This window comes from Pseudophryne corroboree, chromosome 3, assembly GCF_028390025.1.
Source record: "Pseudophryne corroboree isolate aPseCor3 chromosome 3, aPseCor3.hap2, whole genome shotgun sequence".
Classification (NCBI taxonomy): domain Eukaryota; kingdom Metazoa; phylum Chordata; class Amphibia; order Anura; family Myobatrachidae; genus Pseudophryne; species Pseudophryne corroboree.
In genome coordinates this window covers 737,532,333-737,551,114 of record NC_086446.1, presented here as the reverse complement: position 1 = coordinate 737,551,114, position 18,782 = coordinate 737,532,333, and the positions used below count along the sequence as shown (strand labels likewise).

Below are 18,782 nucleotides of genomic sequence, written 5' to 3'. Positions count from 1 at the left end.
CAGCACTGCACATCCAGGCAGTTGCTATAGCTGGTCGTAGTATAACACCTGCATGTGTGTATATACTCTTTTGAATAACTTCCATCCTCCTATCTGATGGATCCTTAAGTGCGGCCGTCTCAGGAGAGGGTAACGCCACTTGTTTAGATAAGCGTGTGAGCGCCTTGTCCACCTTAGGGGGTGTTTCCCAGCGCGCCCTAACCTCTGGCGGGAAAGGGTATAATGCCAATAATTTTTTTTGAAATTATCAACTTTCTATCAGGAGCAACCCACGCTTCATCACACACGTCATTTAACTCTTCTGATTCAGGAAAAACTGTTGGTAGTTTTTTCACACTATACATAATACCCTGTTTTACGGTATCTGTAGTATCAGCTAAATGTAACGTCTCCTTCATTGCCAAAATCATATAACGTGTGGCCCTACTGGAAAATACGTTTGAATTTCCACCGTCGTCACTAGAATCAGTGCCTGTGTCTGGGTCTGTGTCGACCGACTGAGGCAAAGGGCGTTTTACAGCCCCTGACGGTGTTTGAGGCGCCTGGACAGGCATTAATTGATTGTCCGGCCGCCTCATGTCCTCAACCGACTGTTTAAGTGAAGATAAACTATCACGTAATTCCACAAATAAAGGCATCCATTCTGGTGTCGACCCCCTGGGGGGTGACATCTGCATATTTGGCAATTGCTCCGCCTCCACACCAATATCGTCCTCATACATGTCGACACCACGTACCGACACACACAGCAAACACACAGGGAATGCTCTAATGAAGACAGGACCCACTAGCCCTTTTGGGGAGACAGAGGGAGAGTCTGCCAGCACACACCAAAAAGCGCTATATATAACAGGGATAGCCTTATAATTAAGTGCTCCCTTATAGCTGCTTTAATATATACAATATATAGCCATTAATGTGCCCCCCCTCTCTGTTTTACCCTGTTTCTGTAGTGCAGTGCAGGGGAGAGACCTGGGAGCCGTCCTGACCAGCGGAGCTGTGACAGAAAATGGCGCCGTGTGCTGAGGAGATAGGCCCCGCCCCTTTCTCGGCGGGTTCTTCTCTCGCTATTATTTTAGTCAGGCAGGGGTTAAATATCTCCATATAGCCCCTGTGGGCTATATGTGAGGTATTTTTAGCCTTTTATAAGGTTTTTATTTGCCTCTCAGAGCGCCCCCCCCCAGCGCTCTGCACCCTCAGTGACTGCCGTGTGAAGTGTGCTGAGAGGAAAATGGCGCACAGCTGCAGTGCTGTGCGCTACCTTATGAAGACTGAGGAGTCTTCAGCCGCCGGTTTCTGGACCTCTTCACGCTTCAGCATCTGCAAGGGGGTCGGCGGCGCGGCTCCGGGACCGGACTCCATGGCTGGGCCTGTGTTCGATCCCTCTGGAGCTAATGGTGTCCAGTAGCCAAGCAGCAAATCCACTCTGCACGCAGGTGAGTTTACTACTTCTCCCCTAAGTCCCTCGTTGCAGTGATCCTGTTGCCAGCAGGACTCACTGTAAAGTAAAAAAAAACCTAAACTAAACTTTCTCTAAGCAGCTCTTTAGGAGAGCCACCTAGATTGCACCCTTCTCGTTCGGGCACAAAATCTAACTGGAGTCTGGAGGAGGGTCATGGGGGGAGGAGCCAGTGCACACCACCTGACCTAGTAAAGCTTTACTTTTTTGTGCCCTGTCTCCTGCGGAGCCGCTATTCCCCATGGTCCTTTCAGGAACCCCAGCATCCACTTAGGACGATAGAGAAATCGGCATTTCTGCGCATGCATATGGCACGCGCGACGTACTTTCACAAAAGCCGAGGCAGTTTCACACAAGGTCTAGCGACGCTTTTCAGTCGCACTGCTGATCGGTGAGTGATTGACAGGAATGGGGTGTGTCTGGGAGGTAACTGACCGTTTTCCGGGAGTGTGCTGAAAAACACAGGCGTGTCAGATACAAATGCAGGCGTGCCTGGGGAAACGGGGGAGTGGCTGGCCGAACGCAGGGTGTGTTTGTGACGTCAAAACAGGAACTAAGCAGACTGAAGTGATCGCTAGCTAGGAGTAAGTCTCAAGCTACTCAAACTTTTTTTGTAGCAATACTGCGATCCTTTCGTTCGCACTTCTGCTAAGCTAAGATACACTCCCAGAGGGCGGCGGCTTAGCGTTTGCACTGCTGCAAAAAGCAGCTAGCGAGCGATCAACTCGGAATGAGGGCCAATATCCAGTCAGATTCTAGCTATCATTTTCTAGAAGGTGCTACATAAATTGAATCTGATTGGTTGCTATGGGCAACATCCCCACTTCTAAAACACGCATTTTAGTAAATATACCCTTCATCTTCTGAAAAATATTTCACAGTAAGTTTGTAGAGGCCTTAGAATGTAAGCTCCTGCGAGCAGGGCCCTCGTGTTTTGCTTTTGGTTTTAATTCATCATTGTGTTTTGGTTTTGACAAAACCACCATCAGGTGTTTTGGTTGGGATTCAGATTTCGGTTCAGTTTAAAAATCGATAAAACAAACAAAACGATAATCATTGATAAAAATCAATAAAAAAAACCCAGCTAAAATCATGTAATATTTGCAATCCAAAGCCTGAAATCCGGATTTAAAATCCAAATTCTGAACCGTGGGAAGATTTAAACTGGAACTCTGTTTGGATTGGATCTCCTTGGCGGATAAGGATCGGTTTTTGGCTCAGTTCAGATTAACAAGATTCGGGTGGATGCGGATTTCTGGAGAATCGAACCGCAATTTGCAGTGGTGATTATGCAAGTTTATTGTCTGTATCTAGCAATATTGTTCACTCTATAACCATTATTGGCTTGCCTACGTTTGGCACTTCGGAACTCTTGTGGTGTATTAGAAATAAAACATTGTAATGATAATAATAAATAATAATAGCGATTATTATTCATTTTAGTTTTGATATATTACCTGCAGGACATGTGCCCAGAATCTGCTTCCTCATCTCGGCACGGATCTGGCTTATTGGCTGCACGATAAGAGATTCTGCCCGGATCCTGGTGTTATATACCTAGAACGCACAAAGGACAATAGGAAAAGTCTACAGGCAGTTCCATTCGCTTGATGTAGACTCACTCAGCAACGGAACCAATACAGAGCAGAAAAAATAATAATTCAGCATCTTTATTACACTTGGGGAGAGATGTATGAAACCTTTGTAAAAGATAAAGTGGAGCATTTGCCTAAAGCAACCAATCTGCAATCATCATATTATAAACTGAGCCAGATAATTAATAGCAAGAAGCTGATTGGTTACTTTTGGCAACTTCTCCACTTTATCTCTCTTGAAGTTTTGAGACATCTCCCCCTTAATAATTGGGCTAATTATGCCAATGTAAACCACAGAGGCTGAAAAGTATCACCCGCCAGCTTATTACTGCACCTGTTATATGTGACCTCCGCTTTTAAAGCCTCTGTTATATTCAGGGGCGTCTCTAGAGAGGAGGGGACACGGGTGCAGACTCCGTGTGTGGGCCCCCTCCTCTCCCGTAGCCGTTGCGCCGCTGCTAGCGCTCTGAGCGTTGGTAGACTCTTGCACAGTGCCAGAGTCTCTAGTTGTCAGTGCGCCAGCAGCGGTGCGACAACTACGGGAGAGGAGGGGGCCCACACACGGTCAGTGATGGACTCCGGAAAGGTAAGTATAGGAGAAATGGGTGCAGTGTGTGTGGTGTGGGCCCCCCGGGACTCAGGGGCCTGGGTGCACCGCACACACTGCACCCATTATAGAAACGCCAATAGTTATATTGAATACTTCAGTATACTTCTGAAGTCTTGTGTTACACATTGCCCGTTATCCCGGGCTTTTAGCAATACTCATACAGTGATAAAAAGGAACTTTATGGGGGGTATTCAATTGTTTGAAAAGTCAGTTGGGTGTCCTGTTTTTTTCCTATCTAATAGACAGGAAAAAACAGACACCCAACCGACTTTTCAAACAATTGAATATCCCCCTATGTCTTTAGACAACTATGTCACTGGTCTGTGTATGCCATTCAGCTTTTTACTCCCAAACACCTTTCCCTCCTCGTATAACAGCATGGATGGCAAAATAACCCAGAAGAAAGCTGGGTATGATGATATATAAAAACTCCTGAAGGACAGATGAAATACAGTCAGTCACCTCCTATGATAGAGGATGTTTATTTTTTATTCCTACTCTAACATCTTTCCGGAGACCTGCGCATGCGCAGGAGACTCCAGCACAATGCCGTAGTCTACAACGATGTACAGAGGAGTGGGCCCACTCGGAGGTGCACACGGGCCCCCTCCTCTGTTGAAACGCCCCTGAGTGATGCAGATTTGGTACACCTACAAAACAGGGCTGGCACGCCCCCGTTTTGTAAAATGACCCCCACCGCCAGTCACCGGATGTCTGCAGCCGCACTGCGTCTGACAGCGCAAGACCTGATCCGCACATGCGCAATCAACAAATATCGGAGATGTACCTAAACTATCGGCCCACAATCTGCTACAATACCCTTGAAATGTACATTTTAAACTCTACAGCTGCACAGCACGGTGGCCCAGATATTCCTATGCTAAAATATATTGAATTAATAAAAGAAATACAGCAAGCGGTGCGCTCATTTTATAAATAATACCAAACAACCAGCAGGCTGAACATTGAAAAGCTGAAATAAAATTACTGTGTGGGCAGGCAGGCCGCAGCTCTTTAAATTCCCAATCCGATGCTTTCAGCACTCGGCGTGTCAGGAAACATTTACCAGGCGTAGAGCGCAGACCTGTGTGTGTGTGTTCGCATTATCCCTTGAAGGGATTGATCACTCCAGGCTCGCTAGAGAGAGAGGGGATGGAAATTGAGATCGATATGCACTAATGTAAATGAGCGAAGCTACTGTACATCTCATGCTGCCCTGTGAGGTATTTCGATAAAGTGGATTACAGTGGCCGGCTGTCACTGGGAAAGAGGCCAGCTGAGCGGCACAAACCGCTTCAGTCTCTCAGTCATTAGTGCCCCGTTGCTCAATGCTTTTCCGCGCTCATTAGTTTCACAGTATTTTGGTGCAGCCTGATGTACTTCATTTTATGATACACAAGACGCAACAAGAAAATATCAGGAGCAATTGTTCCTGTCAGCCTGATAAACACCAAGGGTAGCGGGAGTGAGCAGACGGATGACTAGAGTCTGGGACATTATTTTCTTTTAGATTGTAGTTTGCGGCTTCACGGTATAAGTCATTCCACTTAAATACGTCTCCGACATTGGACGTTTTTTAACCACCGTCATCCAGTTGATGGAAAGCTCTGCACAGAAATTAATTTTAGTGTTTCTCTGTGAAAGCGCTCGGCTCATTACTAATGGTTCAGGCTCTCTTCAGTTTAAAGTCACATTGACCCCCCCCCCCCCCCATTTATATGTACTATTTGTCTAACACGAATAAAGATTTTGATGAAGATTTAAAAATGTTCCTGTTGCAGGTACCTATCATTTTTGTAATTCAATAACTTTATTTATTCCCCCCCCCCCCCACACACAAACTTGTATTACCAACAGTAATGTTAACACACAAAAAACCCCCAATAACGTACATTGTCTAGAAACAGTTTAAATACACAGGGTCGGAATGCACGATCCTCAAAAATGCGGACAAACCTTCAAAAAAATGCCGTTTTCGGAGGTCTGACTGCATTCTCCATGTGCATCAAGCTCAGCAATGCAAAACTTTCCAAAGCTTGTTCCAGATAGGAAACACCATGTATAGATGTATAGAAGGTGTTTCCTAATAGGGGTGTCATATACAAGCTAGTGTTACAACTGAGGAATCTTCTTTCCAAGGAGACTTCGGAGATCGTCTAGGCAGTGACCCCTGTACACAACAGGTTAAGACTCGTAGAACACATCAGCAGGTCTTCTAGCCTATAATAGCCACTTTTCCCAGAAGACGTGATGTGCCTACCAGTACTGGGATGCCACCAGGACTTATGCCACTGGTGGTAATCAGAGCTTAACTCAGAGTGACCTGAATCAATGCCGACAGGAAGATGAACCTAAAAGAGGAGGAGAGAGGCACAAAGACAAATAGAAAAGAAAGAGAATGACACTACGGTGCCATGGAAAGTCAGGAGAGCCAAGGATATAAAGATGGGAGAGAGACAAAACGGATGGTATAGGAGCTAGTAAGTTTAGAGAGAAAGAGAGAGCATAGAACACCGAGGATATTAAACCAACAGGTGGAGCTAGAGGTAGTAGGGATACAGAAGAAATGCAGGAGGAGTTAAACACAGAGACTCGTAACTACTGAAATGATAGATGATAAACATGACAGACTATGCAGCTGACACTGAGCTGGACACAGGACACTGCAGTGGACTATAGTAGGTAACCAGGTGAGGTATCCACAGGCCAGAACTAGTACCAAGAGACAAGGGCTCCCGCTGCAGCCAGGAAACTATGACCAGCAAGGAATGATAGACAGGCAGGGAATATAAAAGAGAACATTAACCAATCAGAACCATAGTACGGCCAAGCTTCCCCTAATTAAAGATCCCCTGCAGCAGTGCTCCTGCATGTCCACCAACTTCCTGCGAGTCTCACAAAAGCCTTGGGCGTCCCCGCTGTTAAGCAACCCCTTCCGCTGCGCTGGCCCGGCGTCCTGTTTGCCATGGAGCCGGCGGATGGGGAGCGGAAGGATGCAAGCGCCCCGGTCGCCTAGCAACAACTGGGCGCTGCCAGAGACACTGGCCGCAGCCCGTGACAGCTAGACGGGTTAAAAGATAGACAGTCATTAGATAGACAGTCACCATTATGGTCAACACTTAAAAGTCTGACAGGGTCAAAAAGTCGACATATAAAAAAATATTTTTGGGTTATTTTGTTTTTAAACATTTGTTTTCAAAATTTGTTGAAATTTGTTCACTCGCCACAAGGTTACTAAAGGTAATAGTTTGTGACATGGATAGTGAATGAAAAAATAAAAAAAAATAAGAATTTACTTACCGATAATTCTATTTCTCATAGTCCGTAGTGGATGCTGGGAACTCCGTAAGGACCATGGGGAATAGCGGCTCCGCAGGAGACTGGGCACAAAAAGTAAAAGCTTTAGACTAGCTGGTGTGCACTGGCTCCTCCCCCTATGACCCTCCTCCAAGCCTCAGTTAAGATACTGTGCCCGGACGAGCGTACATAATAAGGAAGGATCTTGAATCCCGGGTAAGACTCATACCAGCCACACCAATCACATCGTACAACTCGTGATCTGAACCCAGTTAACAGTATGATAACCGTAGGAGCCTCTGAAAAGATGGCTTCCAACAATAAACAACCCGATTTGTTTGGAACAATAACTATATACAAGTATTGCAGACAATCCGCACTTGGGATGGGCGCCTAGCATCCACTACGGACTATGAGAAATAGAATTATCGGTAAGTAAATTCTTATTTTCTCTGACGTCCTAGTGGATGCTGGGAACTCCGTAAGGACCATGGGGATTATACCAAAGCTCCCAAACGGGCGGGAGAGTGCGGATGACTCTGCAGCACCGAATGAGAGAACTCCAGGTCCTCCTCAGCCAGGGTATCAAATTTGTAGAATTTAGCAAACGTGTTTGCCCCTGACCAAGTAGCTGCTCGGCAAAGTTGTAAAGCCGAGACCCCTCGGGCAGCCGCCCAAGATGAGCCCACCTTCCTTGTGGAATGGGCTTTTACAGATTTTGGCTGTGGCAGGCCTGCCACAGAATGTGCAAGTTGAATTGTACTACAAATCCAACGAGCAATCGTCTGCTTAGAAGCAGGAGCACCCAGCTTGTTGGGTGCATACAGTATAAACAGCGAGTCAGATTTTCTGACTCCAGCCGTCCTGGAAACATATATTTTCAGGGCCCTGACTACGTCCAGCAACTTGGAGTCCTCCAAGTCCCTAGTAGCCACAGGTACCACAATAGGTTGATTCATGTGAAACGCTGAAACCACCTTAGGGAGAAATTGAGGACGAGTCCTCAATTCCGCCCTATCCGAATGAAATATCAGGTAAGGGCTTTTATAGGATAAAGCCGCCAATTCTGATACGCGCCTGGCTGAAGCCAGGGCCAACAGCATTACCACTTTCCATGTGAGATATTTCAAATCCACTGTGGCAAGTGGTTCAAACCAATGTGATTTTAGGAACCCTAAAACTACATTGAGATCCCAAGGTGCCACTGGAGGCACAAAAGGAGGCTGTATATGCAGTACCCCTTTGACAAACGTCTGAACTTCAGGCACTGAAGCCAGTTCTTTCTGGAAGAAGATCGACAGGGCCGAAATTTGAACCTTAATGGATCCTAATTTTAGGCCCATAGACAATCCTGCTTGCAGGAAATGTAGGAAACGACCCAGTTGAAATTCCTCCGTAGGGGCCTTCTTGGCCTCACACAACGCAACATATTTTCGCCAAATGCGATGATAATGTTTTGCAGTTACATCCTTCCTGGTCTTGATCAGGGTAGGGATGACTTCATCTGGAATGCCTTTTTCCTTCAGGATCCGGCGTTCAACCGCCATGCCGTCAAACGCAGCCGCGGTAAGTCTTGGAACAGACAAGGTCCCTGCTGGAGCAGGTCCTTCCTTAGAGGTAGAGGCCACGGGTCCTCCGTGAGCATCTCTTGCAGCTCCGGGTACCAAGTTCTTCTTGGCCAATCCGGAGCCACGAGTATCGTTCTTACTCCTCTCCTTCTTATGATTCTCAGTACTTTTGGTATGAGAGGAAGAGGAGGGAACACATATACCGACTGGAACACCCACGGAGTTACCAGAGCGTCCACCGCTATTGCCTGAGGGTCCCTTGACCTGGCGCAATATCTGTCCAGTTTCTTGTTGAGACGGGACGCCATCATGTCCACCTTTGGTTTTTCCCAACGGTTTACAATCACTTGGAAGACTTCTGGATGAAGTCCCCACTCCCCCGGGTGGAGGTCGTGTCTGCTGAGGAAGTCTGCTTCCCAGTTGTCCACTCCCGGAATGAACACTGCTGACAGTGCTATCACATGATTTTCCGCCCAGCGGAGAATCCTTGCAGCTTCTGCCATTGCCCTCCTGCTTCTTGTGCCGCCCTGTCCGTTTACGTGGGCGACAGCCGTGATGTTGTCCGACTGGATCAATACCGGTTGACCCTGAAGCAGAGGCCTTGCTTGACTTAGAGCATTGTAAATGGCCCTTAGCTCTAGGATATTTATGTGAAGAGACGTTTCCATGCTTGACCACAAGCCCTGGAAATTTCTTCCCTGTGTGACTGCTCCCCAGCCTCTCAGGCTGGCATCCGTGGTTACCAACATCCAATCCTGAATGCCGAATCTGCGGCCCTCTAGAAGATGAGCCTTCTGTAACCACCACAGGAGAGATACCCTTGTCCTTGGAGATAGGGTTATCCGCTGATGCATCTGAAGATGCGATCCGGACCATTTGTCCAGCAGATCCCACTGAAAAGTTCTTTCATGGAATCTTCCGAATGGAATCGCTTCGTAAGAAGCCACCATTTTTCCCAGGACTCTCGTGCACTGATGCACTGACACTTGTCCTGGTTTTAGGAGGTTCCTGACTAGCTCGGATAACTCCCTGGCCTTCTCCTCCGGGAGAAACACCTTTTTCTGGACTGTGTCCAGAATCATCCCTAGGAACAGTAGACGTGTTGTTGGAATCAGCTGTGATTTTGGGATATTTAGAATCCACCCGTGCTGACGTAGCACTACCTGAGATAGTGCTACTCCGACCTCTAACTGTTCCCTGGACCTTGCCCTTATCAGGAGATCGTCCAAGTAAGGGATAATTAATACGCCTTTTCTTCGAAGAAGAATCATCATCTCGGCCATTACCTTGGTAAAGACCCGTGGTGCCGTGGACAATCCAAACGGCAGCGTCTGAAACTGATAATGACAGTTTTGTATCACAAACCTGAGGTACCCTTGGTGAGAAGGGTAGATTGGGACATGGAGATAAGCATCCTTGATGTCTAGAGATACCATATAGTCCCCTTCTTCCAAGTTCGCTATCACTGCTCTGAGTGACTCCATCTTGAATTTGAACCTTTTTATGTAAGTGTTCAAAGATTTTAGATTTAAAATTGGTCTCACCGAGCCGTCCGGCTTCGGTACCACAAACAGCGTGGAATAATACCCCTTTCCCTGTTGTAGGAGGGGTACCTTGATTATCACCTGCTGGGAATACAGCTTGTGAATAGCTTCCAATACTGCCTCCCTGTCGGAGGGAGACGTTGGTAGAGCAGACTTCAGGAACCGGCGAGGGGGAGACGTCTCGAATTCCAATTTGTACCCCTGTGATACTACCTGCAGGATCCAGGGGTCCACTTGCGAGTGAGCCCACTGCGCGCTGAAATTCTTGAGACGGCCCCCCACCGTGCCCGAGTCTGCTTGCAGAGCCCCAGCGTCATGCTGAGGACTTGGCAGAAGCGGGGGAGGGCTTCTGCTCCTGGGAAGAGGCTGCATGGTGCAGTCTTTTTCCCCTTCCTCTGCCCCGGGGCAGGAACGAGCGGCCTTTTTCCCTCTTGCCCTTATAGGGACGAAAGGACTGGGTTTGAAAAGACGGTGTCTTTTTCTGCTGAGAGGTGACCTGGGGTAAAAAGGTGGATTTTCCAGCCGTTGCTGTGGCCACCAGGTAAGATAGACCGACCCTTTATACGGCAATACTTCCATATGTCGTTTGGAATCCGCATCACCTGACCACTGTCGCGTCCATAACGTTCTTCTGGCAGAAATGGACATCGCACTTACTCTAGATGCCAGGGTGCAAATATCCCTCTGTGCATCTCGCATATATAGTAATGCATCCTTTAAATGCTCTATAGTTAATAATATACTGTCCCTATCCAGGGTATCAATATTTTCAGTCAGGGAATCCGACCAAGCCACTCCAGCGCTGCACATCCAGGCTGAGGCGATCGCTGGTCGCAGTATAACACCGGTATGTGTGTATATACCTTTTAAGATATTTTCCAGCCTTCTATCAGCTGGTTCCTTGAGAGCGGCCGTATCAGGAGACGGTAACGCCACTTGTTTTGATAAGCGTGTGAGCGCCTTATCTACCCTAGGGGGTGTTTCCCAACGTGCCCTAACCTCTGGCGGGAAAGGGTATAGTGCCAATAATTTATTAGAAATCAGCAGTTTTTTATCGGGGGAAACCCACGCTTTATGATCATGTAACGTGTGGCCCTACTGGACATTACGTTTGTCTCGTCACCGTCGACACTGGATTCAGTATCCGTGTCAGGGTCTGTGTCGACCATCTGAGGTAACGGGCGTTTTAGCGCCCCTGACGGTGTCTGAGACGCCTGAACAGGCACTAATTGATTTGTCGGCTGTCTCATGTCGTCAACAGTTTTTTGCAAAGTGCTGACATTGTCATGTAATTCTTTAATTACTACCATCCAGTCAGGTGTCGACTCCCTAGGGGGTGACATCACTAACACAGGCAATTGCTCTGCTTCCACATCATTTTCCTCCTCATACATGTCGACACAATCGTACCGACACCCAGCACACACACAGGGAATGCTCTGATAGAGGACAGGACCCCACTAGCCCTTTGGGGAGACAAAGGTAGAGTTTGCCAGCACACACCAGAGCGCTATATATATACAGGGATAACCTTATATAAGTGTTACTCCCTGTTATAGCTGCTGTATTTATATATTAGCTGCCAATAGTGCCCCCCTCTCTGTTTTACCCTGTTTCTGTAGTGCAGGACTGCAGGGGAGAGTCAGGGACCCGTCCTTCCAGCGGAGCTGTGAAAGAAAATGGCGCTTGTGTGCTGAGGAGAAAGGCTCCGCCCCCTTCACGGCGGCCTTTTCTCCCGCTTTTTTCAGGAAACTGGCAGGGGATAAATGCATCCATATAGCCCAGGAGCTATATGTGATGCATTTTTCTTAGCCATATAAGGTTTTTATATCGTTTTTATTGCGTCTCAGGGTGCTCCCCCCCAGCGCCCTGCACCCTCAGTGACCGGAGTGTGAAGTGTGCTGAGAGCAATGGCGCACAGCTGCAGTGCTGTGCGCTACCTTATTTGAAGACAGGAACGTCTTCTGCCGCCGCTTTCTCCGGACCTCTTCGCTCTTCTGGCTCTGTAAGGGGGCCGGCGGCGCGGCTCCGGGACCCATCCAGGCTGAACCTGTGATCGTCCCTCTGGAGCTAATGTCCAGTAGCCAAGAAGCCCAATCCACTCTGCAGTCAGGTGAGTTCGCTTCTTCTCCCCTTAGTCCCACGATGCAGTGAGCCTGTTGCCAGCAGGACTCACTGAAAATAAAAAACCTATTTAAACTTTTACTTCTAAGCAGCTCAGGAGAGCCACCTAGCTTGCACCCTTCTCGTTCGGGCACAAAAATCTAACTGAGGCTTGGAGGAGGGTCATAGGGGGAGGAGCCAGTGCACACCAGCTAGTCTAAAGCTTTTACTTTTTGTGCCCAGTCTCCTGCGGAGCCGCTATTCCCCATGGTCCTTACGGAGTTCCCAGCATCCACTAGGACGTCAGAGAAATAAGATTTTACTCACCGGTAAATCTATTTCTCGTAGTCCGTAGTGGATGCTGGGAACTCCGTAAGGACCATGGGGAATAGACGGGCTCCGCAGGAGACTGGGCACTCTAAAAGAAAGATTAGGTACTATCTGGTGTGCACTGGCTCCTCCCTCTATGCCCCTCCTCCAGACCTCAGTTAGGATACTGTGCCCGGAAGAGCTGACACAATAAGGAAGGATTTTGAATCCCGGGTAAGACTCATACCAGCCACACCAATCACACCGTATAACTCGTGATACTATACCCAGTTAACAGTATGAAATATAACTGAGCCTCTCAACAGATGGCTCAACAATAACCCTTTAGTTAGGCAATAACTATAAACAAGTATTGCAGACAATCCGCACTTGGGATGGGCGCCCAGCATCCACTACGGACTACGAGAAATAGATTTACCGGTGAGTAAAATCTTATTTTCTCTGACGTCCTAGTGGATGCTGGGAACTCCGTAAGGACCATGGGGATTATACCAAAGCTCCCAAACGGGCGGGAGAGTGCGGATGACTCTGCAGCACCGAATGAGAGAACTCAAGGTCCTCCTCAGCCAGGGTATCAAATTTGTAGAATTTTGCAAACGTGTTTGCCCCTGACCAAGTTGCAGCTCGGCAAAGTTGTAAAGCCGAGACCCCTCGGGCAGCCGCCCAAGATGAGCCCACCTTCCTTGTGGAATGGGCTTTTACTGATTTAGGATGCGGCAATCCAGCCGCAGAATGCGCCAGCTGAATTGTGCTACAAATCCAGCGAGCAATAGTCTGCTTAGAAGCAGGAGCACCTATTTTGTTGGGTGTATACAGGATAAAAAGCGAGTCGGTTTTCCTGACTCCAGCCGTCCTGGAAATATAAATTTTTAAGGCCCTGACTACGTCCAGTAACTTGGAATCTTCCAAGTCCCTAGTAGCCGCAGGCACTACAATAGGTTGGTTCAAATGAAAGGCTGATACCACCTTAGGGAGAAACTGGGGACGAGTCCTCAATTCTGCCCTATCCATATGGAAAATCAGATAAGGGCTTTTACATGACAAAGCCGCCAATTCTGACACACGCCTGGCCGAAGCCAAGGCCAATAACATGACCACTTTCCACGTGAGATATTTCAGATCCACAGTTTTAAGTGGCTCAAACCAATGTGATTTCAGGAAACTCAACACCACGTTGAGATCCCACGGTGCCACAGGAGGCACAAAAGGGGGGCTGAATATGTAGCACTCCCTTTACAAAAGTCTGAACTTCAGGCAGTGAAGCCAGTCCTTCCTGGAAGAAAATCGACAGAGCCGAAATCTGGACCTTAATGGAACCCAATTTTAGGCCCATAGTCACTCCCGACTGTAGGAAGTGCAGAAAACGACCCAGCTGAAATTCCTCTGTTGGGGCCTTCCTGGCCTCACACCACGCAACATATTTTCGCCAAATACGGTGATAATGGTTTGCGGTTACTTCTTTCCTGGCTTTTATCAGCGTAGGAATGACTTCCTCCGGAATGCCCTTTTGCTTTAGGATCCGGAATTCAACCGCCATGCCGTCCAACGCAGCCGCGGTAAGTCTTGGAACAGACAGGGCCCCTGCTGTAGCAGATCCTGTCTGAGCGGTAGAGGCCATGGGTCCTCTGATATTATTTCTGTAAGTTCTGGGTACCAAGCTCTTCTTGGCCCATCCGGAACCACGAGTATCGTTCTTACTCCTCGTTTTCTTATTATTCTCAGTACCTTTGGTATGAGAGGCAGAGGAGGGAATACATAAACCGTCTGGTACACCCACGGTGTCACTAGAGCGTCCACAGCTATTGCCTGAGGGTCCCTTGACCTGGCGCAATATCTAGTTTTTTGTTTAGGCGGGACGCCATCATGTCCACCTGTGGCCTTTCCCAACGGTTTCCCAACAGTTGGAAGACTTCTGGATGAAGTCCCCACTCTCCCGGGTGTCGGTCGTGTCTGCTGAGGAAGTCTGCTTCCCAGTTGTCCACTCCCGGAATGAACACTGCTGACAGTGCTAAGACGTGATTTTCCGCCCATCGGAGAATCCTTGTGGCTTCTGCCATCGCCATCCTGCTTCTTGTGCCGCCCTGTCGGTTTACATGGGCGACTGCCGTGATGTTGTCTGATTGGATCAGTACCGGCTGGTTTTGAAGCAGAGGCCTTGCCAGACTTAGGGCATTGTAAATGGCCCTCAGTTCCAGAATATTTATGTGTTGGGACGACTCCTGACTTGACCAAAGTCCATGGAAATTTCTTCCCTGTGTGACTGCCCCCCAGCCTCGAAGGCTGGCATCCGTGGTTACCAGGACCCAGTCCTGTATGCCGAATCTGCGGCCCTCTTGAAGATGAGCACTCTGCAGCCACCACAGTAGAGATACCCTGGTCCTTGGAGACAGGGTTATCAGCCGATGCATCTGAAGATGCGATCCCGACCACTTGTCCAAGAGGTCCCACTAAAAGGTTCTTGTATGGAACCTGCCGACTGGAATTTTGCTTCGTAAGAAGCTACCATTTTTCCCAGGACTCGTGTGCAGTGATGCACCGATACCTGTTTTTGTTTTCAGGAGGTCTCTGACTAGAGATGACAGCTCCTTGGCTTTCTCCTGCAGGAGAAACACTTTTTTTCTGTTCTGTGTCCAGAACCATCCCCAGGAACAGTAGGCGTGTGGTAGGAACCAGCTGTGACTTTGGAATGTATAGAATCCATCCGTGCTGTTGTAGCACTTCCCGAGATAGTGCTACTCCGACCAACAACTGCTCCTTGGACCTCGCCTTTATAAGGAGATCGTCCAAGTACGGGATAATTAAAACTCCCTTTTTTCGAAGGAGTATCATCATTTCTGCCATTACCTTGGTAAAGACCCTCGGTGCCGTGGACAGTCCAAACGGCAGTGTTTGGAATTGGTAATGGCAATCCTGTACCACAAATCTGAGGTACTCCTGGTGAGGATGGTAAATGGGGACATGTAGGTAAGCATCCTTGATGTCCAGGGATACCATGTAATCCCCCTCCTCCAGGCTTGCAATAACCGCCCTGAGCGATTCCATCTTGAACTTGAATTTTTTTATGTATGTGTTCAAGGATTTCAAATTTAAAATGGGTCTCACCGAACCGTCCGGTTTCGGTACCACAAACAGTGTGGAATAGTAACCCCGTCCTTGTTGAAGTAGGGGCACCTTGACTATCACCTGCTGGGAATACAGCTTGTGAATTGCCTCTAGCACAGCCTCCCTGCCTGAGGGAGTTGTCGGCAAGGCAGATTTGAGGAAACGGCGGGGGGGAGACGCCTCGAATTCCAGCTTGTACCCCTGAGATACTACTTGAAGGATCCAGGGATCCACCTGTGAGCGAGCCCACTGATCGCTGAAATTTTTGAGGCGGCCCCCCACCGTACCTGGCTACGCCTGTGGAGCCCCCGCGTCATGCGTTGGACTCAGAGGAAGCGGAGGAAGAATTTTGATTCTGGGAACTGGCTGACTGGTGCAGCTTTTTCCCTCTTCCCTCGTCTCTGTGTAGAAAGGAAGCGCCTTTGACCCGCTTGCTTTTCTGAAGCCGAAAGGACTGTACCTGATAATACAGTGCTTTTCTTAGGCTGTGAGGAAACCTGAGGTAAAAATTTTTCTTCCCAGCTGTTGCTGTGGATACGCGGTCCCAGAGACCATCCCCAAACAATTCCTCACCCTTATAAGGCTCTATGTGCCTTTTAAAGTCAGCATCACCTGTCCAGTGTCGGGTCTCTCATACCCTCCTGACAGAATGGACATTGCATTAATTCTGGATGCCAGCCGGCAAAATATCCCTCTGTGCATCCCTCATATATAAGACGACGTCTTATGTTCGCAAAATAGTATCCCTGTTTGACAGGGTTACAGACCACGCTGCAGCAGCACTATCTGCAGGTCTCAGTCTAGTACCCGAGTGTGTAAATACAGACTTCAGGATAGCCTCCTGCTATTTATCAGCAGGTACCTTCAAAGTGGCCGTATCCTAAGACGGCAGTGCCACCTTTTTTGACAAACGTGTGAGCGCCTTATCCACCCTAGGGGATATCTCCCAGCGTAACTTATCCTCTGGCGGGAAAGGGTACGCCATCAGTAACTTTTTAGAAATTACCAGTTTCTTATCGAGGGAACCCACGCTTTTTCACACTTCATTCACTCATTTGATGGGGGAACAAAACACTGCCTGCTTTTTCTCCCCACACATAAAACCCTTTTTTAGTGGTACTTGGGTTAATGTCAGAAATGTGTAACACATTTTTTATTGCCGGGATCATGTAACGGATGTTCCTAGTGGATTGTGTATATGTCTCAACCTCGTCGACACTGGAGTCAGACTCCGTGTCGACATCTGTGTCTGCCATCTGAGAGAGCGGGCGTTTTTGAGCCCCTGATGGCCTTTGAGACGCATGGGCAGGCGCGGGCTGAGAAGCCGGCTGTCCCATAGCTGTTACGTCATCCAGCCTTTTATGTAAGGAGTTGACACTGTCGGTTAATACCTTCCACCTATCCATCCACTCTGGTGTCGGCCCACAGGGGGCGACATCCCATTTATCGGCATCTGCTCCGCCTCCACATAAGCCTCCTCATCAAACATGTCGACACAGCCGTACCGACACACCGCACACACACAGGGAATGCTCTGACTGAGGACAGGACCCCACACAGCCCTTTGGGGAGACAGAGAGAGAGAGTATGCCAGCACACACCAGAGCGCTATATAATGTAGGGATAAACACTATCACTGAGTGAATTTTCCCCAATAGCTGCTTGTATAAACAATATTGCGCCTAAATTTAGTGCCCCCCCTCTCTTTTTAACCCTTTGAGCCTGAACACTACAGGGGAGAGCCTGGGGAGCTGTCTTCCAGCTACACTGTGAAGAGAAAATGGCGCCAGTGTGCCGAGGGAGATAGCTCCGCCCCTTTTTCGCTGACTTTTCTCCCGCTTTTTTATGGATTCTGGCAGGGGTAATTATCACATATATAGCCTCTGGGGCTATATATTGTGATTATTTTGCCAGCCAAGGTGTTTTTATTGCTGCTCAGGGCGCCCCCCCCCAGCGCCCTGTACCCTCAGTGACCGGAGTGTGAAGTGTGTATGAGGAGCAATGGCGCACAGCTGCAGTGCTGTGCGCTACCTTGGTGAAGACTGAAGTCTTCTGCCGCCGATTTTCCGGACCATCTTCATGCTTCTGGCTCTGTAAGGGGGACGGCGGCGCGGCTCCGGGAACGAACACCAAGGACGGGTCCTGCGGTCGATCCCTCTGGAGCTAATGGTGTCCAGTAGCCTAAGAAGCCCAAGCTAGCTGCAAGCAGGTAGGTTCGCTTCTTCTCCCCTTAGTCCCTCGTTGCAGTGAGCCTGTTACCAGCAGGTCTCACTGTAAAATAAAAAAACCTAATATATACTTTCTTTCTAGGAGCTCAGGAGAGCCCCTAGAGTGCAACCAGCTCGGGCCGGGCACAGAAATCTAACTGAGGTCTGGAGGAGTGGCATAGAGGGAGGAGCCAGTGCACACCAGATAGTACCTAATCTTTCTTTTAGAGTGCCCAGTCTCCTGCGGAGCCCGTCTATTCCCCATGGTCCTTACGGAGTTCCCAGCATCCACTAGGACGTCAGAGAAAAAGTTTTAAACGCATGAGAAAACCCTAAAACATGTGTTGACCCTGTCGGTCTTCTGACTGTCACCCATATGGTGTCGACTGAATGACCGTATCTTTTATAGGTCTATCTATCAACCGCCTCACGCCTAATAGAAGCCTATGGGCAACTCATACTTGCCTACTTTCAATTTCTCCTCTCCGGGAGAAGCCTGGAGGGGATACACTGCAGGAGACTTTGGGAGAGGGGGGGCTCTGTGACATAATCAAGCCCCGCCCCCACATCAGAAAAAAACCCACAATTTGCGGGTCCACGGAAGGGGCTAAAATGACGCGATTTGCATCATTTTAACTCCTTCCCCACCCCGCGGACACACGAATACGGGGGATTATCTCTCCGTCCTGCCCGCATCACTAGGGTGCGAACAGGATGCGGGAGACATGCCTACTCTTCCGGGGGTGCGGGGGGCTACCTCAAAAAACGGGAGCCCGCAGCTTCCAGGAGAGTAGGCAAGTATTGGGCAACTTATTGTAGACTTCACCGAGAGGGATCCAATAGGATCCCTCCCAGTGTCCCCCCGCAGCTCGAGCATGCACTGGCCGACCGCCGGACATGCACAGAAGGACTACCGGATCATAAACCGTGAAGGACAGCTTGCCAATAGGTTTAAGAAGGAAATACT

General features: G+C 48.6%; 1 protein-coding gene across 5 annotated transcripts in view; it reads right to left on the bottom strand.

The window, feature by feature from the left end:
* Positions 1-18,782, bottom strand: part of DHX32 (DEAH-box helicase 32 (putative)) — a 251,606-nt gene that overhangs the window by 104,138 nt on the left and 128,686 nt on the right. For all 5 annotated transcript variants that reach the window (XM_063962228.1, XM_063962230.1, XM_063962229.1 and 2 more), the window contains exon 6: positions 2,917-3,016. In XM_063962228.1, coding sequence (XP_063818298.1) covers positions 2,917-3,016 — 100 coding nt within the window. The remainder of the gene's footprint in view (positions 1-2,916; positions 3,017-18,782) is intronic.